The sequence below is a fragment of the Pseudochaenichthys georgianus genome, chromosome 21 (genome assembly GCF_902827115.2).
Source record: "Pseudochaenichthys georgianus chromosome 21, fPseGeo1.2, whole genome shotgun sequence".
Taxonomy (NCBI): Eukaryota; Metazoa; Chordata; class Actinopteri; order Perciformes; family Channichthyidae; genus Pseudochaenichthys; species Pseudochaenichthys georgianus.
The window spans coordinates 8125512-8150966 of NC_047523.1; the positions used below are offsets into that span (position 1 = coordinate 8125512).

Below are 25455 nucleotides of genomic sequence, written 5' to 3' on the forward strand. Positions count from 1 at the left end.
GGTAAGAATCATTCCTCTGTGGTCTTGTTCGGCTCACTACGGTGCTCCAAAGATATTGACATTTACATTTTATTTCACAAAGTAACATTGCCAAAGATTTATGAATATGAAAGCATTAAAGTAGTAATAAACTGCTGTTTATAGGCGTGGAGAAACCCCACTGAAGCCAAATGTTGTCCCGCTACTTTTTTACAGATGTGTCTATCCTCTATTGTTTGTACTGTTTGCATAACAACAACATTGTGGTGCTATTGAGGAAACGAATAAAGCCGATGATGCGTTCACTGGCGCCGGTATTTTTCTCAAGACAGTTTGTGTATTTAAAACTCTGTACTACCGACTGTGTAGAACATTAAAGACACATTAAGACTGTCCTTCCTCAGTGTTAGCTACCTCGTCACCGATGACACTACATGTACATCTTCTTTCACAGGTGCTGTTTGTAAGTAGTGTGATCCTCGTGCGCTCCCACCGGCTGCACGCCACAGGGCGGGGGGGTACAATAAGATCTTTCTGTCGACGACGGAGAGACCAATATGGTGTCGTGTGATTGGTGTGTGGTGATTTGTAACTTTAATTTCCCCTTTCAATTCCAATGTCCTACAGTGAAAGCTTGCACAGATTTCTTTATGCATGTCAGTGCCCCCTTTTACGACACTTATATGCTCTTGAACTCTTTTTTATAACCACTTTTGTAGATTAAGGTGGCTGTGAGTGAATTTGCTTTGTATTTCTTGCTATGCAACAATTAAACAAACTGCTTGTTAATCCCCCCAAGCTCTTGTCATATTGATCAGGTGCAGCAAGGTCCTTTGTTTGTCATTTTCATTGTTCAGATTGGGATTTTTTAAATGGGGGGGGTGTGGTTGAACAATATTACAGTGTACACCTTTTCAAATATCCAAACCCCTCAATGGAAAGTAAGAAGCAGCTACATGTGTACTCACTTAATACACTTTATCCTGCACAGTAAAAGCCAAAATAATAATCGCGATTCTTGTATTGTTTTGAAAAAAAGGACGGGGCGACATGGGTAAACACTTCAACGGCCCAAACACTAATATTAGAAGAAACGTTTTGAACTGATTAAACATCTTCACCGACTTGACAACACATACCCAGGGTTTACTGAAACCCTAAACGAATCGCTGTAAGAAGCTGAAAACACAACGGAAACGGGGACACTAAAAAGTGACGCACACAGCTGGGACCAAAGGTAACTCTCGCACAGTCAGTGGGTGCTTCTCAATGTCAAGGAAGGATCCTTCAGAGCCACTATTTCAAGGAAGCTACGTCATCGAATCCCGCCGAAGGACTGTTCCAATGTATAGGGTCCTTTGAATTCTACCGAGGAATGAATCCTTTGCTGCAGGACATTTCAAGGATGCACATGAGTATCCTCGGCGGTGTTAAATGACCCTCAATTCTTTGCGCACGGACCAATTTCCCAAATCTTTGGCGGAAAATGTCTGAATCCAGGCAGTACACATTTAAACGTAAGTATGTTCAGTGGCGTAGTAAATGTGCACATGACTTGTGTTTAAAGTGTATAGTCCGTTTGAGTTTTGCCCGTGTGAACGCATACCGAACCTTCTGAAAAATGAAACAATGTAACAAAATGTGGTCTGGTCAGTGGCGACTGTTCATTAGGGGCAGGCTAGCCCCACCTAGTGTCAGCAGAAAGTATTAAAAATAATGATTACAAAAAAATGCAAACAAAATAAATATATATATATAAAATATATTTTAAGATCATGTTTAATCTGATTCGTCTGTACATTGCTGTTTTAGTCTGTGTTATTCTAATTAGTGTCTACAGTGTGTGCCTATTGAGCTGTTTCGAGCCATGTGGGACAAAACCCGATCCTGCCCCTCCCTCTCCCTGTCTAAGTCAATGGTGACTGTAAAAACTACACTGTGCATGCTCAGAGTATTGTCCTATTTAATGTGTGTGGCAAACAAATAATGACCAGAGGGGCATAGAGCTGCCATCCCCACCATACGTCATCTCACATCATTCAGAGCTGATTGGCTGTAAGTACGTGTGCCGCGAAAAGTGTGGTGTGTGTGAAGAGGAGACGAGAGAGCTGCAGTGAGGCGTCCTAAAACCCAGAAGTAAGCTGCCGCATGGCTTCCCGACCTAAAAGCAATGAGATTTCTCCATAGGATTTTAGAAAATAGCTCAAAATAAAGATCTGTGGGAAACAAACCTGTTAGTATAAATGCACGTTTGTTCAGGCCGGTTAATATCCACATGTCTACCCTACCTTTTATCATTTTCGAATCATAAATCTATTGATTAGATTAGATTTATGATAGACTTTGAAACTACAAGAAGATAAGCACTTTTACAAAAAAGTAATAGAATGTTTGTCCAGAGGGATAGGCAAATGGACTTCGTCTTCATGTCAAGGTAAGACTGCAATTTTATTGAAAATGGGATCGTACTAAAGAGAGAACAATTCACTAATTTAAATGATAAAATTACATGTTTTGGGTAGCCTTTTGTTGAACTGTCCTGTTTACAATTAATTGAAGCATCAGACCTAAAGAGGCTTTTGAAAATAATATTATATTTTGATTTTAGGTCAAATATAATAAGTAGTTATAGATTATTTGCAATTTGATGCTATATATTTAAAAAAAATAAAAAGTACATCTTTTTTAAACACCTTGAATTTCAGGGGGGGGGCGGGGCTCCGTTGGCGGGACTCCGTTGGCGGGACTCCGTTGGCGGGGCGCAGCAAGTTAGTCTCTCTGCGTGTGTGCGCTGGGCTAATGCTAATAATGCTAATGCAAGGATAATAAAATGGCGGCTTCACAAAACTTTTTGGGAGTTTTACGGGGCGTGGTTTGCAATCCGCCCAGCCAATCAGACACAGGAACCTTTTTCTCCCACGAAAGTCCCTGCTCTCTAGCAGGGACGGAAAAGGGGTGAAAAGGTTCTCATGAACACATTTTAGTTCCGGCTCTTTTTGGTGTGAACGCGACATTTCAGAACTATATCGGAACTAAAGTGGGAAAAGTACTGCGGTGTGAACGCGCCTAAATAAATGAATCTCAGGGGTTAGTCCTGTCGTCTCGTAGAAAGATGATCCCCTCTGTTTTGTGTTGAGGTTCTCTCAAAGGCAGTGAATGTGTTAACCCCTGGGATAGGCCTCTATACAGAGGACAAGAGAGAATAGATGATTGATGGATCACGGTTTAGTTTCTGTTTGCTTGGTTGAATGGTTCACAAATAAATGATTGATTCCTTGTCATCTTGTATCTTCACTGGACATACTTTTTTGACATGGGCAATCAATCAAATGTTATGTGTAAGCCCAATATTATATGCATACAGATGAAGAGAACGAGAAGAAGACTATCTTCCACAGAAGAGGAGCTTGATAGATAAAGACTCTGGCTCCAGTTTTCAAAAAGAGTTCTCACAATAAAACGTGTGTTTTTCCTTTAGTATACACAAAGGCTTAGAGAATCCCAGTCCACCTGATTAACCAACTGTCCTCCCCCTTGATGCAGGAGATGATTTGAGCTGCACGGCGGACGGCCAGGTGTACAGCAACAGGGACATCTGGAAGCCAGAGCCATGCGGATGTGTGTGTGTGACAACGGCCAGGTCCTCTGCGACGAGATCCAGTGTGATGAGCTGAGTAACTGCGACAAGGTGGTGATCCCCGATGGAGAGTGCTGCCCCGTTGTGTCAGAGCGGAGACTCCACGACGGGGGCCAGGGCAACGTCGGAGGTGGTGGTGGGGGTGAGGGAGAATGCATACACATGTATTGATAATGTATTCAGAGTAAACAATCACACACACATGATCAACACAGATTAGAAACAACATCTGTTGAGCTTCATTGAAGGACTCAGTTTCAAACTATTAAGCACATTTGCACAGGATGCTTTTTCTTTATTTACTTGACAGACTTGCACAATGATGAGATATGAATGTACTTAAAGCTGATTCACTCTGCATTTCACTACTTGATGATTCATTGGTGGTTTCCGTACCTTTTCCTGACATGCAGTCCAATTAATCATGTGCTCTATTTGTGTGTTTCCTCTCTGTAGGTGAAGAAAGAGTCTATAAGGTAGGCCACAGTGTCCTCATTTAGACTAACACTTGTTATATATATGTGTTCCATCACAGAGTTTAACATATTTGGTCTATTCTGTTCATCCAGGGTCCGAAGGGAGAACCCGGGGAAGTCCCACTGGTGAGTTTGCCAAATATGAACCTCTTTTAAAAAGGATGACTATTTAGTTAAATCAGACTGAATGCAGATTGTAACGTTGATGGTTGTCCTGCAGGTGACTGGTATCAGAGGCCGCCCTGGACCTATGGTGAGCCTCTTATTTGTTATCATGTAATATAGAATCATGTCTTCTTCATTCAACGACCTGAACTGACACTAGATGGCATTAGAGGAACCTCCTGCATCACCTCACCTTCGACACGGCATTCATCTGAGGCACTTCCGGTGACAGGTGTCGTTGTGATGTCATCACTGTCAGACACTCATTGGTTCTTTCTGTTTGTCATGACTCCAGGGGGGTCCGGGCTCAGCGGGAGACAGAGGAGCTCGTGGAAACAAAGGAAGGCCTGTAAGTCTCCATGCACACAAACACAATGTTAACATCACAATGAAGTTAAAGTAGTGTGATCAAATGGGTTTTATTTAACCCTTACGCTTCTCTTAATAGGATCAGAAACAACATCATGATGATATTTATTATGAGGTTTTCAAAGGATATATGGCAGAACACAACATGATCAATCCTAGCAGTATTGCATGGGATACAGTTTGCACAGTCCATATGTATGTGTATGTTCCTGCATATCTGCAGCAATACTACGAGTGTCTCAGACTCAAAAAGACAAGATATGATAATATAACGCTTTTTCCAATCCTGCAGAAAATGATGGTGCCGGACATTTCTCAAAAGCACAGTAATCTAAAATAACTAAAAATGAAAGTGCATAACAACAAGGACGACCGCCACTGCATAATAGAACAGCAGTGAGAGCAACTAGGCAATAGCATAGGAAATAAAACGATCAAACATATAAAGTGTATAAGAAGTAATGCTGACACCAACGCCTTATATAATACCAATCAGTAAGGCAAATCTATACAAATAAAAATTAATGCATTAAATTAAATAAAACAAATATGTATAAAGTAGTGGCTAATGGAAAAATTGATTTTTTTAGAATATGTTAACTCAAATTAAACAGATGGTTCATTATTTATATAGACTTACAAGTTTTTATTGTTTCTTTAAATTGTGTTTTTTATGTTTTTGAGTATATCTTGATGGCTACAGAATTCATTGGATGCTATCTCCGCCCTTGAATATAGCATTGTCATCAGAAAGTGTTAAATATAATGCAGTTTATACAGTATATTCTTTTTTTGGTTCAAGTGCAAGAGACGAACAGTCAGATTAAAGCCTAACGTGCCAGGCTGAGGTATAATGTGCGTTGCTCAGCCGCGCTGTAGCAGGGTGATGAACGAGGCACAGGGCAGTCAGAGGCAGCGTTGGGAGGAGATGTATAACCAGCGGTCCTACTGTACACGCTACACTGCTATACAACACATCAAGCTGCAATGACTGCTCCAAGCAGGACAAAGTATCCTCAGCTTCACTCACTCAACTTGATTTCAATATTTCACAGGAAATACATAGCACTCAAACTGAAAACACAAGTACAAATACATATTTTCACAGCCAATAGATCAACGTTCGACTGACTAGTTATTCAATGTTTTTTTTCATTCATTGACTCAGTGCTATTTTTTCTCTCTCTTCCCTATAGGGACTGCGGGGCCCCTCAGGATATGATGGAGAGCCAGGTATACCAGGTATGCCCGGTGAGGTCGGACCCCCAGGACCCCCAGCCCACCAAGGAGTGAGTCACACTCTCACGAGGCGCAAACACACATATGCACACGTGTATTTACAGGCGAACAAAAGACAAGGGGGTGAAACACACACTCTGTTGCTGTACAGCCATCCTTATGTAAAGCATAACCAGCTGATCCCACACAAGTCTTCTGTGGGGCTGTTTAGGTGTAGACAGAGAGCAGCAACACACGTGACCACAGTCATGCACAATCAGCTTCTACCTGTACGTTATATGTTGGTTGTGTATCATTTGTATCCAGATTATTTGAGTTATGTTAAACCAGAGTGTGCCGCCCCCCCCCCCCCCCCCCCCCCCCCTCCCCGCAGGGCCTGGGATCTCAGATGGCCGGAGGCTTTGATGGGAAGAACGGACCTCAGGCCATGTTGAGCGGCTCAAGGGTAAGAGCATGTTAGCTAGATATGAACTCATCTAGTAACTAAGTGCTAAACAATTAGCAAACCACTGTGTGGAAAGGGTTAGATTTTCTAAACTGCCAAGCTTCAGATTGTTTCTCCCACATTTCTCAGTCTTTTACCAAATAATAATAATCTGAAATGTAATATTTCACTTGAAGTAAGTTTACTTAGATCTTTCCCGATGTCCAATAGTACAACTTGATGCATCTTTAGTTAACTCCTCCCACCCTGTGTCATGAACACGTTCACCAAGTGGAATGAAACAGCTGACCCAGTCTGTAACTCCTTATATTACACGTTTGTTGTGAGCCAGAGAAATATTGATGACAGGATTATTGTTCAGACTGGAGTACCCGATTTTAAATCACACACTGATGTTGATCTTTCATAAATGGCTTCCTGCAATAAAACCACTGGGATTTTGAGTTTCTCACACTTTTAAACAAATCATGTATCTTTGTCCTTCTGCTGTTGCTCTACTCCCAAAGGGCACATGTCATCATGTGTTTACGTGTGTTAGGTGTGATTCTGTCCATCATTTCATTTTGCATCATGTGTGTTTTAGGGAGAGGCTGGAACAAGAGGCCCCTCAGGGCAAAACGGAAACGCTGTAAGTCCACAACATCTCCACACTTGTCTTTATGTGCAGTTAACACAGACAGTACTTGAAGGCATATTATTATATTTTAAATGTGTCACTCTTATCATCTTCTAAGGGTCAATCTGGACCCCAAGGACCTCCTGGAGAAGTGGGGAACCAGGGCACATGGTATGACATCATTCTGTTGTACGATTGGTGTATGTAGCCCACTTGCTGGCTTGAACACATTTTCATTTGACTGGGATGGATTTCAGAGGGATGAGTTTTCGCTGTATGTTCACAACGTGTGACCTTTACAGGGTACGTCTGGGCAGAGGGGACCTGAGGGCCCTCCAGGGAAAGCAGGTGAAGATGTAAGTCTCATTTACTAAATCTTCACTTTCACAATGGTACAATAACCCAGCCTTCACTGTATTGTTCCAGTCACTAAGATTCTGTGAATTCATCTGCAGTTAGTATGTGTTAAGGTCATTGAATCCATCAATGACTTCTTAATGTCAAGCAGAAGATACTGAAGATACGAGGAGACGCATAGTATTACCAAATAACATTTATAAACTGTCAAATGTGTTATAATCCAAATGCGTTTTGATACATTTCATAGAATTCTTTGTTTTTTCTTTCACGGTCCGGTGGACTAAATAAGAAGTATATGTCAGTGACACCCTAAATAACCCAGGGCCGTTACAGGCTCCGTGTTCTAGCACAAACCTCAAGGGGAGACATCTGAGGCATCTATTTCATTGTTAGCACGAAATGTTTCACAGCCAACAGTTTGTAACATGTTGATGCCACGTCCTCCTCACACAGGGAGAAGCAGGAAAAGGAGGAAACAGCGGAGAACATGGATTCTCTGGATCAGCAGTAAGCCCCTAGACCTCCCACAGCATACCAACGTGTCTTCACTGCACGCATTACATCTGTATTTATTCAAATCACATATATGTATTACCACTGTCATAGATGTAACTGATGAACATGTCCTCATGTTTCAGGGATCCAGAGGCTTCCCAGGTACTCCAGGGCCTCCCGGTCTGAAGGGTAACAAGGTGAGAGCTTGTCATGCTGCTCGTCATGCTACTTGCTAAGGGGTGATATGTCATGCATGTGGTTACTGATTGTCTTCTCTTGTTGACATCAGGGCCACGGTGGAATAATCGGACAGAAAGGAGAAACTGGAACTCTTGGATCCAAGGTATAAATGAATAAAGTGACACTATTTCCAGTCTGTCTGTCGGTGTGTTCAATGTGTTGGAAAGATGATTACTGCAAGCTGCTAAAGTTACACGAATACCTGCTAAACACCTTGCCTGAAGTGTGCTCTCTTGTTACTCAACAAGTTCTTCTTTTGTGGTTTTACAGGGTTCTACTGGGCCTCCTGGTCAAATGGAGGACCTGGACCCATGGTAGGTCATATTTCTTATTATATTATCTTGAGTGCGGCCCGTCTAAATCCTCTATTCTGTAAATCACCCTTTGAATCATCTACCTTTAACCTACAGCTCAGCTAGAGGACAGCTGACAGGGTTATATTGTTGTTTGAACATGTTTTTATGTCTCTGTACCTTCCAATCATGAATGCATCGTGTAGACATGCTGCTTTTGCGCTTATATGTTTGAACCTCTGACTTGAATAAAGCACTTTGTTCATCAAAGTTCTGAGAAACCTTCAAAGTGATTGAAATACAGCTTCATGATGATTATTATTCATATGAGCTGTACTTCCCTGTGTGTGACAGGGTCCTGCCGGCATGCCTGGTGAGAGAGGACGCTCCGGACCCAGCGGTGTCGCTGTAAGGATGAAATGACTTCTGCATCAGAATCGCCTGTCACCGTCAGCGCTACAATACAAAGTGTTTAAACTGTCATATTGATACCATGTTGTGTTGTAGGGTAAACGTGGATCACTCGGTAACTTGGGAAAGTCTGGTCCAATGGTAAGACATTTCATCATCACGGATGTACTGTACACCTCAGAGACCATCTTCTATAGTTAGCTCAGATACTTGAGTAGTGAGCGATGGGACCACCTGCTTAAACTCTGCATATTCTATTTCTTCCGTTTCTACAATTGCAACCTTTTGTTCTGAAGTCATTGTTGTTATTTGACAGGGTCCGCTGGGTCTCAGTGGGTCATCTGGATATCCAGGCTCTCCAGGAATGAAGGTAAGAACAGAAACACATGTCAATTAGCCGTTTAGTGACTTCAATTCTAATTAAAGGTTTAGTTTATTACTTTCATTTTCAAAAACGGAGTCCTCTCCGACCAGCCTCGGGATTACAGTAGCAGTACGACTCAAACACACACAAAGATTGATAAATACATAATAAAATCCAAAACACAATGTATGTTTTTTTACACATTTGTATTATTTTCTTTCTTAGTGCTATTCCACAAAGTGATTACTTAGTGTAATACGTCATTTTTACATGAATTGTGCTGTTTCCAAGTTCCAAATGTTTGAGAGCATATGGTTTCATTAATAACATATTGGCTGTTTTATAATAATCCAGTCTTTACACTTCTTATTGATATTTTCTGTAGCATTAAAACATTTTTTTTTGATTATTTTGTGTGTATTTCCTCAAACTTCCAAATGTTCAGTATGGAACTATAAAAGGATATAGTGATAGGAGCAGTGGGCTGCCATTATGTGCAGCACCCAGGGGAAAGCGTAGAGAACGGTGCCTTGCTCAGGGACACCTCAGTAGCACTTTCCGGGACTTGAACCGGTGACCTTCCAGTTCCCAGGCCAAGTCCCTATGGACTTAGCCAGCACCGCCCTAAATTGGTCTTTTTCACTTTACGCTTTCGTTTGATATTATTCATTCCCATCATCTGCTTGTAATTCAAATGCTATTCTACCAGTGTCACATTTCTGCATATTAACTGCACTTTGTTGTTCCACAGGGACAAGCTGGCCCCACAGGGGTCCGGGGGCCAGAGGGCCCACAAGGACAGAGAGGAGAGGACCGGTCATCTGGGCAGAGCTGGACCAGCCGGCCTCAGGGTAATGTCTTACCTTAATTACACATTTCCCTCATAATAAAGTTATTAATGAAGCTGTTTTTGTTTTTTTACAAATTCAATTAAACAGAATTTATTCAAAAACAATAGAAAAAAATACAATTACCATCATGACAAATAATGGAGATATGGTGGAGAGGGCAAATAATGGTCCCCAGATATTGATCTGGGGTTGATTTAAATCTGATGGAAACATTGTCATAGTTGATAACATGTCAACATGCTGCTGCTTGGATGATCTAATGTGAGACATGTTGTGGTCACAGGGACCCCTGGGTACAGATGGAGGCACCGGCAGCAAAGGACCCGTGGTACGTACAGAGCTCTTTATTTTTAACGGCTTATTCACTATTTATCAGATGAATGTACTCATACACAGCTTCCTGTTTACAGGGTAATCTGGGTCCACAAGGTGCAGGAGGCCATGCTGGACCCCATGGCCCCCCAGGACCTCAGGGGAGCACCGGGCAGCCTGGTATCAAGGGACAACTGGTAAACTGCCTTTAAGTTTGGAAGATCCTAGCCTTTTGCATTGCTGCACGTTCTGAACTAAACGATTGCTGAAAAGTCACATTTGTGTTACAGGGAGACGTTGGCATCGGAGGATTTAAAGGAGAGTTTGGACCCAAAGGAGAACCAGTAAGCAATCTACACCTAATCATATCTTTCCATGCTGCTGTATTGAGTCAGTCCAATATGCTCTGATGACTCACTACAAGCAAACTGTAATAGTGTTTTTTTCATCACTGACCATGTTGTGTTTTGTGCGTCAACTCTTTAGGGTCTTTCAGGCTCCCAGGGACCGCTCGGACCGCTGGGTGAGGAGGGAAAGCGAGGACAACGTGGAGACTCCGGCTCTCTGGGCCCCTTAGGTCCCGTCGGAGAGAGAGTGAGTCAGCACACTCCTCCATCAGAGCTGCACTTCAAAGCAGGGAGATCTCAGTACATGGGAGAAAGAAGAAAGCAATCATTTGAACGAGGAGGACAATTCATTCATTTTCCAATGAATTATAATTAGGTAGGTCTGTGGTTTCTTGCCACCGATTGAAAGTCAGGTCAACTTGACAATGACCTTACACAAAGTACATCCAGAGAAGAAGATGGACGCGCAGTGGTGTGCTGTAGGCTGTAGTTATTATGATGAGGGCAAAGGTCGGGTGATATGGTACAAAGTGTGAAACTCCACATAGGGAGCAAGTCGGGGCATTGATGTCATGATGTGTCCAAACAACACTGTTTCACCCGGAGACCAGTGTTCACGTCCCGGTGAAATCCAGAAGACGACGTTGACTTTGAGCTCATTGTTTGAACTCAAACCAGCAGATTTTCCTGAACCTAACTAAATGGTTTTGCTTAAATGTTCAACTTTAACAGAACTTGGAACATTTTGTAGCACAAACGCTGTATTTGGAGTAAACCTGAAACATTGCTTTTCAGGGAACTCCTGGTAACAGAGGATTCCCGGGTGCTGATGGTCTGCCAGGACCTAAGGTACTGTCCTCTACCGTTTACTATAATGACTCAAACTGATGACGCAAGATGGTGCTACTGGTGTTTGCTTTGACACTCCATCAAGGACTTCATCATCTTTTGTTTTCCTCAAGGGTGCTCAAGGAGATCGTGGAACACCTGGCCCCACAGGGCCAAAAGCTGCAGTAGGCGACCCAGGGCGTCCAGGAGAGCCTGGTCTGCCCGGTGCAAGGGTAACACTGACAGCTTGGCATTACATTTGATCCACTGCACTTATTGTTTTACTGTTTGTCTGTCGAACATACTTCCGCTGCTCATAGTTTGACTTTCTCTTCATGAAAGGGTCTCACTGGAACCCCCGGAGTCCAGGGAGCAGAGGGCAAGCCAGGTCCACTGGTAGGTTGCAGCACTCACACACAGTCACACTTTCACATTGGCTTTTGATAAACCATATTACATCATTGAGTTAAATGTGTGTTTCCTTCATTAAGGGAGCCCCAGGTGAAGATGGTCGTCCAGGCCCCTCAGGGTCCATCGGAAACAGAGGGCCCGCAGGAATCATGGGAGGACCGGGCCCAAGGGCTTCAATGTAAGGCTGCATAGTCACTCATTGCATTACAATGCAGCCGGTCAGTCTCTATCTCCTGCTCTGTTTCTAATACATAATGTTCTTCCACCTAAAGGGGGACCCAGGAAAGACCGGAGAACTAGGGTCTGCAGGAGTGTCAGGTCAAAGAGTGAGTACGGCTCACCAATCAAAAATGCTGTTGTACCTTTGTCTTGCTATCAGCATGGAATGGGAAGTCATAAGTAGTTGTAATCAGTAGAGAGGCTGGGTATCATGACAACAATTCCTATACCAGTTCCAATACCAGTACCCTTAAAGGGATACTGATACCAGTACTTCATTCGACATCATGGAGGCAGTTAGCTGTGACAAATGCCACTACCACGGCTGATCTTAAACCACAAATACATGTTTAAAGGATTCAGTAATCAGTATGTATTCCTTACTGGACCTCAACACACAGCACTGTTTCACATCGACAGCAGCTGCGGTTGTAGGGAGCCATTCTCACAACACAATCCTTCTAAGAACGCTTAGGGCTGCGAGCAAAACCCTGAATATAATAAGGTCATTTAGATCTTGGTGCAAAGGGATAATAATGATAACTTAGATTTATATAGCGCCTTTCAGGGGACCCAAGGTCGCTTTACAGACACAGTAAACCGGAGTAAACAAAGATTAGATTGCAGGTATCTTTTGACTCTAATAGTTTGAATACCGCTTGTTCCTGTCTATGTCTTAAAGGTTATGGGCAATGGGCAGTTTGTTCATTCTCTCTTTCTCCAAAGGGTCCTCCTGGGAAAGATGGGGAAGTGGGCCCTACTGGCCCCTCCGGCCCAGCTGTAAGTCGGATTTCTGCATTTTTCATCAATTTAATGTTTTCTTTACTGCTAGTACAAGTGACTGATGATTCATTGTGTGCTTTCAAAGGGAGTCGCGGGAGAAAGAGGAGAGCAGGGACCTCCAGGTGTAAATGGGTTCCAGGTAAGTCATACCTTTTGGTTTGTAGATTAACATTCCAACATGTTGTTTAACGCCTTTGGAACAGTAGACATGATAACACATGGTTAGAGCTCAGTCTGTGCTGGAGGACTCGGGTCACTTCTTTATGTGTTGTGTTTGTAGGGGTTGCCTGGAAACCAAGGCCCACCTGGAGAATCTGGAAAGCCAGGTGACCTGGTGAGTGTGACTCAAGCTATACATGCTGCTTCGGGAGAAATGAACTGAAGCTCATTCCTTTATTCTCCATGTGCAACATTGAATGGTTTCTAAGGAGCTTGATAGTGTTTGACTCAACTTTACCATTATTCCTTTTGTCAGGGTATTCCTGGGAGCTTGGTGCTGTCGGACAAATTGGACCACGGGTAGGTGACCTCCACATTACTAACTGATTCAGGCAGTCGGTGAAGTAGGATCCCTGAGACTGAGGATGATGCTTTTTCTTCCTCAGGGAGAGCGAGGTATACCCGGAGAGAGAGGAGAGCTGGGGTCTACAGGCATGCAGGGACCTAAAGGCATCCCTGGTGCACCTGGTCCTGATGGTCCAAAGGTAGAGTGCAGGCGCATCCCCTGAAAGAACTGACAGTATTATAGTTCTTTGATAATTGTGCTGATCAAAAGTCTGGATCGTATGAAAAGCAATGAGTAAAAGTTACAGGGGAAAATACACTGTATGTTCATCCTACGTCTTGGCAGACAACTTGTATTCACTGTGTTGACTGTTGTACTATTATACTAGAGCATAATAACCTCTGCTGAAAATGAAGAATAAACAATATAAAAGTTTATAATGGAAAAAAGTAAATGTCAGTGGGCAGTGTGTTTTTGCTGAACCATGTAATGGATCCTTGTTTAATTCTGTGTGTGTTTGTCCCTGAAGGGTGGTCCTGGTCCTGCCGGGGCCCTTGGTGACGCGGGACCTCCAGGTCTGCAGGGGATGCCAGGAGAGAGAGGCATCTCTGGCTCCCCCGGGCCCAAAGGTGACAGAGTAAGTTCATCGATATCTCCGTCATTATGATCATTTATGTTATAAAGTACACATCATTTTATCTCGACCGCAAAATGTGTTTAAGTTGTACGTGTTCTTAAGTCACATCCAACAGATCTGACTTTTCAGTGTATTCCGTGTCTGGCTTTAATGAATGCAAATGAGATCTGTTGCCAACGGCAGCAAAAGAAGGAGTCTTACACCTGTTTTCCTGTCTTGTGTGTAGGGAGCCCTCGGTGAGAAAGGATCAGAGGGAACAGCTGGAAATGACGGTGCAAGAGTAAGCCACACATCTCCCACTCACAACCATAACAAGGAACCATGCTGATGGTGCACATTAGGACTCGTCACAGCTTGTCCTAAGAAGTGTGCGCTCTGACTTGACTACCAAGTTAAAGGTAACCCCCTGATCTGCTCTCTGTCCACAGGGAGGTCCAGGTCCTGTCGGCCCGGTAGGACCTGCGGGACCCAGCGGTGAAAAGGTACAGTCTTTCTTTTCTTCCCAGCACACATAATCAAATAATCATTTATATATTAGTTACTCAACCCATGTTCTCTAGACTTCTTTCTGGCATGCCTACAGTACATGATGACAAAGAATAAGATACAAAAGTCTTGATAAATTGAAGCAAATGGGGACCACGTTTAAAAACAGCCGACATCAAAACACTCGTGAAAATCTGTAAACGTTAAGTAGTCCTGTGCTCACTTCTTGGGAGTTGGGGGTTGGGAGAAAGTGCCCTCTACAAGTGCCTGATTATTAATGCAAAAGCATTTTAAACAGTTGGGTTTTAGGCAAAATGTATCTTATATAGCGCTTTATCCAGTCTTTGTGACCACTCAAAGCGCTGACATACTATCAAGTCATTCACCCAGTCACACAGAGCAGGGCACCTTGCTCTAGGACCTAACATTCACACACATTCACACACTGTTGGCCATCGGGAGCAACTCAGGGTTAAGTATTTTGCCCAAGGATACATCGACATGTTGACTCCTCGGGTTGGGATCGAACCCTAACCCACAGTTAAAAGACGGCCGCATGTCAATGTACATGTTGAAGAAGTGAGCATATGACTGTTTAAACAAAATGTAGATATCACTGCACAAGTTGTGTGAGAGTGTGTAACACACAACGTGTTTGATAGAGTTTTGCAAAATGTACATCAGAATAAGGAACATGGAGGTTTTTATACACAAACAGTCATTTTGGGAGTGAAGTATTCCTCCTGTTAAACCTGGAGGCCCCCGTCTGTGTCTCAGGGCTTCTTAACATGTAATAAACTATTAATATGTCATACCCACTTAACGGGAAGAAACTCAGCTAACTGACGATAAGAAAACATTTACCAAAACAAAACACAAGTCTCACAAGAAATGAGCCCTGAGCGAAAAAATGCTAACGCACTTAGCACAGAACTCACGGTAAAATACCCTTATTACTTATCGGATCTGCACAAACAAGATATCGATTAGAAAGCTGAGATTCCACAGATTCCAGAAATATAAGTATCATCACTGAGCGATCAAAGCTCGCGACATGGGAAGCAAACCCAGACATCGCATAACGTAGCTTTACGGAGCAAACACGGGACATTGTCTTACCTTTGCTGTTGTTCTGATCAAAAGTTGTGTTCAATGGCATTAAAACGATAACAATGCTACTGAAGGTTAATCCATAGGTTCATCCAATGTGTCTGTGTCACTTTGAAAGGATTACTGATAATCCATCTTTCCATTTTTAATTCAATAACTTTGTTTCTTTGTTGCTAAACCTCTCTAAAAAGGTAAAATGTCACTTGTTTTGCATCAATCTTGATACAGGGTACTTATATGTTGCAGTTTGGATTCCGAAAGCTTTTAGTCTACCATCCCATCATTCAAGGGTGGTTTTCACTATAAGTAATGTTTTTTTTGGATAGACAATATAATTTACATTTTTTTACTATGTTCAATCTGAATCTACTTTAAAATAAAACAATTCTATATTGATTCTGACTTTTCTACATCCAACTCACAGGTTTATCATTACTTTGAGTAAAAAGATGATTAATTTACCCCGTTTAGAAGAAGATAATCATTTGTTCTGGGAATGTCATTTCGAGCCTGAGGCCTGAAAAACAGGCTCAGGGCTCAACAGGTTAAGAGGCTGCTATTCTCATCACAATGATTCAAGGTGATGACAAGTTGTGTTTTAGGAGAGCGTCATTTCCCAGGATGCCCTCTGTTTTTATTTGCTTGGCTTAAGTACAGGCTTTGGCTTGCTTTGCATCTTCAGGATTTATGTAGCTGCACAGGCTCGATGAGAGAACCTGTTGTCAGTAAACCTTTAATATCTTTGCAGGGAGAGCCCGGACCCAAAGGACCACACGGACCTGCAGGTTCCAGAGGAGTGCCAGTGAGTGGACCCCGACCTGTTTATGATGGTGATACAGAATGTGTGTGCTTTATTAGAGCACTTTATTAAAGTAACTTCTGTCCTACAACAGGGATCAAGAGGAGACCCCGGCCCCATCGGTGCTGTTGGATTTTCTGGAACTCCTGTAAGTACTCATTCTCTGTCACATATTTTATACCCTGAATATTATTAATAGACCTCTTTGATTCTCCAGGAGGAGGTGTAAAAGTGAGGACGGATTCAACTCGTTTTTATGTATTTTTTGTAATACTACGTTACGGTTTACAGGGTCCTGACGGCCAACCTGGAGTGAAGGGAGAGTCTGGAGAGCCAGGCCAGAAGGGAGATGCTGGATCACCAGGACCCCAAGGCTTATCCGGTGCTCACGGTCCTCCTGTGAGTTAAAAGACACTATAAGATAAAGATTCTCCTGAGAAATGTGTTTTAAAAGTCTGTGATATTTGTATACAGGCAGCTATTTAATACTGTGCTCCCAGAGGTCAGCTTTCACTTTTTGCAAACACACTGATAAATAGCTCTTTTAATCAGTGTTGTTCTTTTGTAGGGGCCAACTGGCGTTGCTGGACTGAAAGGAGGCCGAGGAACTCAGGGCGCACCTGTAAGATCATTTCATAATTACACAAATCGTATGAGAAGGTGATTCCTGAGCACAGGCAGGCTGTTGCTCTCACCCTCTGTAATAAGGCCTGTAAAGCAGTATCTGAGCAGTGTGTGTCTTTCCTGCTTCCAGGGCCCCACTGGTTTCCCCGGATCTGCAGGACGAGTCGGCCCCCCAGGCCCCACGGTAAGTTCTGCCCTAAGGTCAACAGGAAGAATTATAATTTCAGTTTTTTGAAGTATACTAAATACAAGGGGGATTCTTTTCAGTTTAGGTTTGTCAGTGATTAGCCCTAAACAACTCTGCTGGATGTGGTAGTTAATACCTAATACAAAACACCGCATGTCTTAAAGCCAGGGCTGCAGCCAAACATTTTGATTCAGTCACACACACTAACCCAGCAGCTGAGCGGCTGTACACACACATCATGTTGTTTGAACACGCTGTCTAAGGCATGCCCCTATCTCAGTGCGTCTCAAAGTGTGGTCTGCGGACCACTGGTGGTCCGTGATCGCCCCCTAGTGGCCCGTGAGTATATTGGTAACATTTCACATTTGAAATAAATAAATACATTTAAGTTTTCCGCACTCTCGTGGGAATATCTCCGCAATAGAGCGAGCTTAAGTTTCACTTCGATTGTATGACATAGCCCAGCGCAACACCTTCATCACACATGTTGCCACTTGTTTGTACCATTTTCAGGCGATTTGTAATCTGTTCTAGAAAAAAGGTGTGATTTCGGATATTTGTGGAGTTAGGTGGTCCGCGAGTGTTTTTTGATCGGTTAAGTGGTCCTTGGTATGAAAAAGTTTGAGAAACACTGCTCTATCTCATCAACACTTCCATCTCCTGCCAGGGTCCACTGGGAGAGCCCGGACCCCTGGGAGCTCCTGGTAAAGAGGGTCCTGTTGGTCTCCGTGGAGACAATGGATCCAACGGAAGACAAGGAGAGAAAGGACCAGCCGGACTCCCCGGCAGCTCCGGAGACAAAGGGGACTCTGGAGAGGACGGACCCACGGTAAGAACATGCTCTTCTTGTTGTGCCCATTTGACATGTAGTTAGTTTCATTACATTCTGAATCAGATCAGAAATGACTGATCAATCCCAGGGGAATTGTGTTGCTTCCATTCCAGAATAGGAATATATACTAACATACAGTAATGGAATAATAAGCCTATTAAATATGTAAGGTATAACAAACAATATAACAACAATAAATAGCAACATTCATTATGTGATTAAATAAAAACATGTAAACAGATGTGTATCCTAGAACATTTATCAACATTGTAAATAATACTAATAATGATCAAACATGGAACCTATTATTTAAAGTGAAGAAATGCAGGAATAATACCAGAGTACTGCAATAATGAGTGTAATTGTTCATTCTGTTGAATCACAATCTTCCTATTGGAAGAAATCTGTGCCCGTTTAAAACTACTGGATTATTTGTAGTGTTATACATGAACAAACCCATATATTGCTAAAACTACTAAATGGAATATAAAGAATTAGATTTATTGTGGATCTACTCAATGTTCTGCTTGTGTTTGTCCTTCAGGGTCCAGATGGTCCCCCAGGCCCAGATGGAACTACAGGACAGAGAGGCATTGTGGGTCTTCCTGGTCAGAGGGGGGAGCGCGGGATGCCCGGCCTCCCAGGAACCGGGGTCAGTATCTGAGTCTGAAATGGATTCAAATTGTTCTGAACTTTACATGATTACACCATAGTTTTGTAGATGTAATGACAATAAACCTTTGAATCTTGACATCTTGAAGGTTAAATCTGAATTTTCTTAAGTTTAAACTAATTTGCATACATTTCTGACCCTTGAAGTCAAGTGAGTTACAGTTTGTTAAATACGTCTTTTTACTGCTGCATTTTTGATTTGTCTGCTTCTTTTTTAGGGGCCTCCAGGAAAACAGGGCTTGACAGGACCCTCAGGGGACAAAGGCCCCTCAGGACCAGTCGGTGTACCAGGTGCTAACGGACCTCGTGGGGACCCTGGCCCTGATGTGAGTACACATCGAAATATGCTGTGTTTCTCAGCAGACATCACACAGGCTGCACGTCTGTAATGGTGACAGCTCTCCTAATGTTTGCCTCTGTGCTCCTCAGGGCCCTGCCGGATCCGACGGGCCCCAGGCAAGATGGAAATCTGGGACAAAGAGTAAGAGACAAAGCAAATGAAAGGTGTCCCCTGTGTTGTTTTACACACTGTTAGTGACTGATGGTGTTTCTCTTACAGGGAGACCGAGGAGGGACTCTGGTCCAGAGGGTCTGATTGGTTCTCAGGGACTCCCCGGCACCCCAGGCCCTGTGGGGTCTCCGGGTGATGCCGGCAAGAGAGGAGAGGCTGTGAGTGGGCTTTCTTACCGCAGAACCAATGATTTTAAATGATTAAACTAAGATTTTTCATAACACCAAACCTAAATCAACATTAAAACGATTCTTTCGAGGGTTTTCTCTGATTAAATGGTATACTGTTGGATGGTTCCATAAAAAGACAAGGCTACACAATATTATAACAAGTTGGTACTATTTCTGTCCAAACGTTTCCTATAAGACAATGGGATGTCAAAAAGTCAGCATTTATTGAAAAAGTACAGATGTAATTATTTGCAAAATCATGGTTTTATTTAAATACTCTGTTTCATCCATATGTATTGACGCTTGGCCTTTCAAGCCAATATCTCAACCAAGTTAACTGCGGTTAAAAATCTCTTTGCTCTCCCACTTGCCACACACACACTACCAACTTACAGTATACAGAAAGTTGACTTCATAAAGAAAGACTCATCAGACCATTCAGACCTCAGGAGAAGCTTCACATGTAAGCAGAGGACCATGGGGACAGCTCTGTGTGTGCGTCCATCAGCAGGACGACTTCAACAACACATGCTTACACTCTGCAGGAGGATCTGATTGAAGCGTAGCCAAGTTTGGATCAGGTCTGCACACCCAGAGACCGATCCACGTGTTCGGGGTACAGGAAGCAGTCTTTAGACAGAGCTTGGCAGGGGTGTGTGTTGCCCTCTGGGATTTCTAATGATGTCACTCATGTTGCAGGGCTCCAGAGGACCCCTCGGCCCCCCCTGGCTCCGCGGGGAAGAGAGGATTAGTGGTGAGTCAACATCACGCAGCTCCATGGCGCACTAATGCACACTAAACACATGGAAAGAACTTCACCGTTTCCAATCAATGATCATGACATGAGTTCAATCGTTCTAATTCAGGGACCCCAAGGACCAAGAGGAGATAAGGGTGACCTGGGAGAACCACGGAGAGGAGAGGGCAGAAGGACACAGAGGCTTCATCACCGGTCTGCGGACTTCCTGGACCTCCAGTAAGTAACCCAGTCTGACAGTGAGAACCTGAGTGACGGCTCCTCTCAGATGACCTCCTGTTCCACTGTGTTTGAAATGCAGAGGAAGTGGGCAAGCAATTCAAAGTGTAAATGCATTAACTCAACTTTAAAACTATTTCAGTTCCGTTTTGTATGCCTCACCTGTAATGCTGCAAAGTTCAGGCACCAAGTGACCCACTGAGAAGTCCTCTAATCCAGCTTGATTACTGTGCTTTAGATGGATGTAGTGGAAACGGACTTCGATGAACCTCTCCTGACCGGCTCTCAGCCTGTTTGTATAGATATCAGAACAAGGATCCTTTGGTTTGAGTGAGTCTCAAGTCTGGGCTGGGTTCATTTCTAAACCTTGGAACATCAGGCAAACTAGCTGAATAGCACATGCAACTAAATGAGTCAGTTGATTGATGTATTGGAAATACTTCATGTTTTCAGTAATGGTTTGATTTAGTCTCACACCAAGGACAAGCAGAGCACACACTTCTATCTAAGTCAAGTGTTGCGCTTGGACATCATGTAGTCCCTGCATACGTCACACATAGTGAACACAATGATAAGTCAAAGTGTAATGTGTTTTGGGGTTGAGGCTCCAAATGGAGTTCTCCTGCAGATTTCCCCCTGGAGTTGATGAAGCTAGCTTATGCTAAAATCCTCGTGCTGCAGTTAAAGAGAAGCTCCACCACATTCCCACGCTTTCATTTCAGTATCAAAGAATAGAAAGTAGACTCAAAATCTGATGTCCGGGTATCCTGAGGACCTCACTGCAGCCAGTACAAGATGTCTGACGGACGAACATGTTAGAGCAGCAGGGATATAGATGTCCTTTAGCTGACACTTCCACAAGGTGCCGTCATACACTTCAATACAAAGACCTGCCGACAGGAGCAACTTGGGGTCGGGTATCTTCCATTAGGGTTTTCAGAAATAGTTCTTAAGCTGTCTGGTGATGTTCCAACATGTAGCGTTCTCCTGCTTCAGTATTTTCTGAGGCTCATCGACAGCAAGCGATGGCACACCTCTGCTTCCTGGGAGCATTTTTGAACTCCAGCAGTGTGGGTACATGATGTGTACAGCTTATGAATGATTGAATTCTTACTTTAGGGTACAACAGGAGAGCAGGGAGCTTCAGGAATCGTCGGACCAGGAGGAGCCAGGGTAAATATCAACTCAACCACGCAGAACACACACAGTCTATTTGAGTGTTACAACCAGAAGTCAATGTAAAACCCAACTCCTGGTTAATCACTAACATGTAACATGATTGTGGTTCAGGGACCTCCAGACCCGTCGGGCCCTACGGAAAGGAAGGGTACATCGGACAGCCCGGACCCATGGCCCTCCTGGAAATCGAGGACTGAGTGGAGAAGTTGGACCCGAGGTATTTACTCTCTATGCAGAGCTAAACTAATAAACCATGGCAGTAAACGGTAAAAAGAAGGCAGATGTGAGGAGACATCATTCAACTGCTGGACATGTTTCCAGCAGATGTTCAGTTAGAAGGGAACAGGAACGCTATACTCCGTTATCGCAGTACACACAGACCAGTGAATAAAACCTCTCCATTAATCCTCAGGGGCCTCCAGGAGAGTCTGGACCCGCTGGACCCCCCGGAACCCCAGGGACCCCCCACTGCTGCCGGAGATTACCTCTTCAGCGGCCTTCACGACTACGACTCCGGCCCTCCAGAGTTCAGCGAGACGAGGCCATGCCCAACAGCAACGGCTCCACCCATCCAGGCGGTGGACCCCGGCGTGCAGGCCACCCTGAAGGCCCTCAGCAGCCAGATCAGCAGCATGAAGAGCCCCGACGGCACCAAGAAGCACCCGGCCCGCACCTGTGACGACCTGAAGAGATGCTACCCCGCCAAGACCAGCGGTGAGTCAGCAGACAGAGGGGATGTGCTGTAGATATGTTACAGGAATCTGTCTTCTACACCTACTGTGGGCCAATCAGAACTGACATGAACTCCTTTGTCTTCCTGTTGCTGTTGCTCTATGAGACTGTATAGGGTTTCTGAAATTGTTTTTTTATTCAGACTAGGCGGCCTTGAGAAACACTTTCGCCTGCGATTTTATTTGTACAACTTTACTTCAGCTTAATCCACATGAAAATATGAAAGAAGACAAGAGGGAAACAATTCTTTAAATAAAATAGATACTAGAGATACTAGTGTGATTCAGGGGTGGGGACGTTTAGACAATAAAGGGTTTTACAGTGAATTGCGGTTAAGACACATTCATCATGGTGAATGTTCATCATCAGGACTATGGAGAGCATGCTCACTTTGTGAGACTCAAACATCTGCGTAGCTTGGTATCATGTAGAGACACAGACGGAACAGACTCACACAGTGTTGTTCACTTTAAACACTTTGATGTATCACTAGGTCGTAAACTAGGTTAGCTTATAATTGTGTTCACACACTAAAGGGCATGTGTTGATGGTGTTGTTGTGCAGGTGAGTACTGGGTGGATCCCAACCAGGGCAGTGTGGAGGACGCCATCAGAGTGCACTGCAACATGGACACTGGAGAGACGTGCATCGCGGCCAACCAGAGAGCATCCCCCGGAAACAGTGGTGGAGCACCTCCAGGAACAAGCCTGTGTGGTTCGGAGCCGACATGAACCGCGGAACACATGTGAGCGCTTAGAGGGGGAGAGGGGGAGAGGGGGGAGAGAAACAACATACATCTACAGGCTAGGATAAACTGCCTCTGTACTGATGTCTGTTTTTTGTGTCTCTAGTTCATTTATGGCAACAAAGATCAGCCGCTGAACGCCGTCACCGTTCAGATGACCTTCATCCGCCTGCTTTCCAAAGAGGCCTCTCAGAGCATCACCTACCACTGCAAAGAACTCTGTGGGCTACAAGGACCAGAAGAATGGCAACCTGAAGAAGGCCGTGATCCTGAAGGGCTCCAACGACCTGGAGCTCAAAGCAGAGGGCAACAACCGCTTCAGATACACCGTGGTGGAGGACTCCTGCACAGTGAGTCCCCTCAGCCACTATGACCTGTTGAGATCAACACATCCCATGGAAAGACCAACATCAACAATGATAACCAGTTTGTATTCATAAATAAAATGTAACAAAAGAGTAGGAGACAGTTAACCTGCTAATGAAATCAACCAATCAGAGCAGATCAGAGAGTCAAACTCTGTAGGGCTGATCGAATCTACATCTAAATAAACGATGTATCTGCATTGCCTCAAATGCTTTCTGAAACATCATTTAGTCTAGGCTTCTTTCCGCCTCAGACAATGTAAGCCCAAGTGTACAGGGGGTCAGCGTTGCTCTGTAGCACGGACACATATATCAGGCTGTGAATGGCAGGAGATACTTGTTAATGCTATCGATTCATTGTAGGTCTTGGTCTTTTTCATGAGATTTTAAAACAATTAGATTTGACTTATTGAAGATTCCTGGAGTTAGTGAGGATCCAGAAACACTCCCTGTCACTGAGATGTAAGGCTGTTCACTGTAGAGAACTATTGAGTTATTAACTGAGCTTTTCCCTCCATCTCTTACAGCAAGCGAATGGCCAGTGGGGCAAGACAGTGTTTGAGTACAGGACACAGAAAACGGCCAGACTTCCTATCGTGGACTTTGCCCCCGTGGACATTGGAGGCCCGGATCAAGAGTTCGGCATGGACATCGGGCCCGTGTGCTTCTTGTAAAACGGTCAGCGGGGACTGGAGGAGAATCCTGAGACTGTTGAACTTGACAGCTGAGAGATCAGCCACTTTGTACATACGAGTACTGAGGACTATTGTGGCCGGTGGCAGGATATTTATTGTGCCTTTAACCCAGTTCAAGACATCGAAGATTTGTAAGTTACAATGAATGTTTGGGATTTACTTAAAACAAGTGGTAAGAATCATTCCTCTGTGGTCTTGTTCGGCTCACTACGGTGCTCCAAAGATATTGACATTTACATTTTATTTCACAAAGTAACATTGCCAAAGATTTATGAATATGAAAGCATTAAAGTAGTAATAAACTGCTGTTTATAGGCGTGGAGAAACCCCACTGAAGCCAAATGTTGTCCCGCTACTTTTTTACAGATGTGTCTATCCTCTATTGTTTGTACTGTTTGCATAACAACAACATTGTGGTGCTATTGAGGAAACGAATAAAGCCGATGATGCGTTCACTGGCGCCGGTATTTTTCTCAAGACAGTTTGTGTATTTTAAAACTCTGTACTACCGACTGTGTAGAACATTAAAGACACATTAAGACTGTCCTTCCTCAGTGTTAGCTACCTCGTCACCGATGACACTACATGTACATCTTCTTTCACAGGTGCTGTTTGTAAGTAGTGTGATCCTCGTGCGCTCCCACCGGCTGCACGCCACAGGGCGGGGGGGTACAATAAAGATCTTTCTGTCGACGACGGAGAGACCAATATGGTGTCGTGTGATTGGTGTGTGGTGATTTGTAACTTTAATTTCCCCTTTCAATTCCAATGTCCTACAGTGAAAGCTTGCACAGATTTTCTTTTATGCATGTCAGTGCCCCCTTTTACGACACTTATATGCTCTTGAACTCTTTTTTATAACCACTTTTGTAGATTAAGGTGGCTGTGAGTGAATTTGCTTTGTATTTCTTGCTATGCAACAATTAAACAAACTGCTTGTTAATCCCCCCAAGCTCTTGTCATATTGATTCAGGTGCAGCAAGGTCCTTTGTTTGTCATTTTCATTGTTCAGTTGGGATTTTTTAAATGGGGGGGTGTGGTTGAACAATATTACAGTGTACACCTTTTCAAATATCCAAACCCCTCAATGGAAAGTAAGAAGCAGCTACATGTGTACTCACTTAATACACTTTATCCTGCACAGTAAAAGCCAAAATAATAATCGCGATTCTTGTATTGTTTTGAGAAAAAGGACGGGGCGACATGGGTAAACACTTCAACGGCCCAAACACTAATATTAGAAGAAACGTTTTGAACTGATTAAACATCTTCACCGACTTGACAACACATACCCAGGGTTTACTGAAACCCTAAACGAATCGCTGTAAGAAGCTGAAAACACAACGGAAACGGGGACACTAAAAAGTGACGCACACAGCTGGGACCAAAG

The 25455-nt window shown here is 43.6% G+C and overlaps 2 protein-coding genes and 1 long non-coding RNA gene across 3 annotated transcripts in view; all 3 read left to right on the plus strand.

Moving 5' to 3' along the window:
* Window positions 1-19193, plus strand: part of LOC117466882 (collagen alpha-2(V) chain-like) — a 60529-nt gene extending 41336 nt beyond the window's left edge. Inside the window, 50 exon segments of the mRNA XM_071207127.1 lie at window positions 384-438; window positions 3620-3758; window positions 4073-4092; window positions 4186-4218; window positions 4313-4345; window positions 4553-4606; window positions 5823-5915; window positions 6239-6310; window positions 6894-6938; window positions 7045-7075; window positions 7078-7097; window positions 7229-7282; window positions 7740-7793; window positions 7925-7978; window positions 8071-8124; window positions 8292-8313; window positions 8316-8335; window positions 8669-8722; window positions 8822-8866; window positions 9042-9095; window positions 9841-9900; window positions 9902-9940; window positions 10224-10268; window positions 10351-10449; window positions 10543-10596; window positions 10739-10846; window positions 11395-11448; window positions 11562-11660; window positions 11770-11823; window positions 11919-11991; window positions 11994-12016; window positions 12111-12164; window positions 12784-12837; window positions 12926-12979; window positions 13121-13174; window positions 13316-13328; window positions 13331-13359; window positions 13446-13544; window positions 13875-13982; window positions 14209-14262; window positions 14411-14464; window positions 16327-16380; window positions 16472-16525; window positions 16669-16776; window positions 16946-16999; window positions 17132-17185; window positions 17856-18017; window positions 18565-18672; window positions 18911-19018; window positions 19122-19193. Of these exon segments, the coding sequence (XP_071063228.1) occupies window positions 384-438; window positions 3620-3758; window positions 4073-4092; window positions 4186-4218; window positions 4313-4345; window positions 4553-4606; window positions 5823-5915; window positions 6239-6310; window positions 6894-6938; window positions 7045-7075; window positions 7078-7097; window positions 7229-7282; window positions 7740-7793; window positions 7925-7978; window positions 8071-8124; window positions 8292-8313; window positions 8316-8335; window positions 8669-8722; window positions 8822-8866; window positions 9042-9095; window positions 9841-9900; window positions 9902-9940; window positions 10224-10268; window positions 10351-10449; window positions 10543-10596; window positions 10739-10846; window positions 11395-11448; window positions 11562-11660; window positions 11770-11823; window positions 11919-11991; window positions 11994-12016; window positions 12111-12164; window positions 12784-12837; window positions 12926-12979; window positions 13121-13174; window positions 13316-13328; window positions 13331-13359; window positions 13446-13544; window positions 13875-13982; window positions 14209-14262; window positions 14411-14464; window positions 16327-16380; window positions 16472-16525; window positions 16669-16776; window positions 16946-16999; window positions 17132-17185; window positions 17856-18017; window positions 18565-18672; window positions 18911-19018; window positions 19122-19193 (3061 nt within the window).
* Window positions 19194-19271: 78 nt separating this feature from the next.
* On the plus strand, window positions 19272-20280 carry LOC139435933 (uncharacterized). The gene is made up of 3 exons (XR_011645140.1): window positions 19272-19361; window positions 20073-20127; window positions 20240-20280. It is a non-coding gene; the product is annotated as an uncharacterized lncRNA (long non-coding RNA).
* Window positions 20281-22079: 1799 nt separating this feature from the next.
* On the plus strand, window positions 22080-24520 carry LOC117466883 (collagen alpha-2(V) chain-like; the record flags this gene model as incomplete). Its single annotated transcript, XM_071207128.1, is given in 6 exon segments — window positions 22080-22242; window positions 22825-22917; window positions 22920-23005; window positions 23112-23216; window positions 23218-23355; window positions 23898-24520. Coding segments are annotated over 6 exon segments (732 nt in total), but the record flags the coding sequence as incomplete, so codon positions are not given.
* Between the last annotated feature and the right edge of the window lie 935 nt (window positions 24521-25455).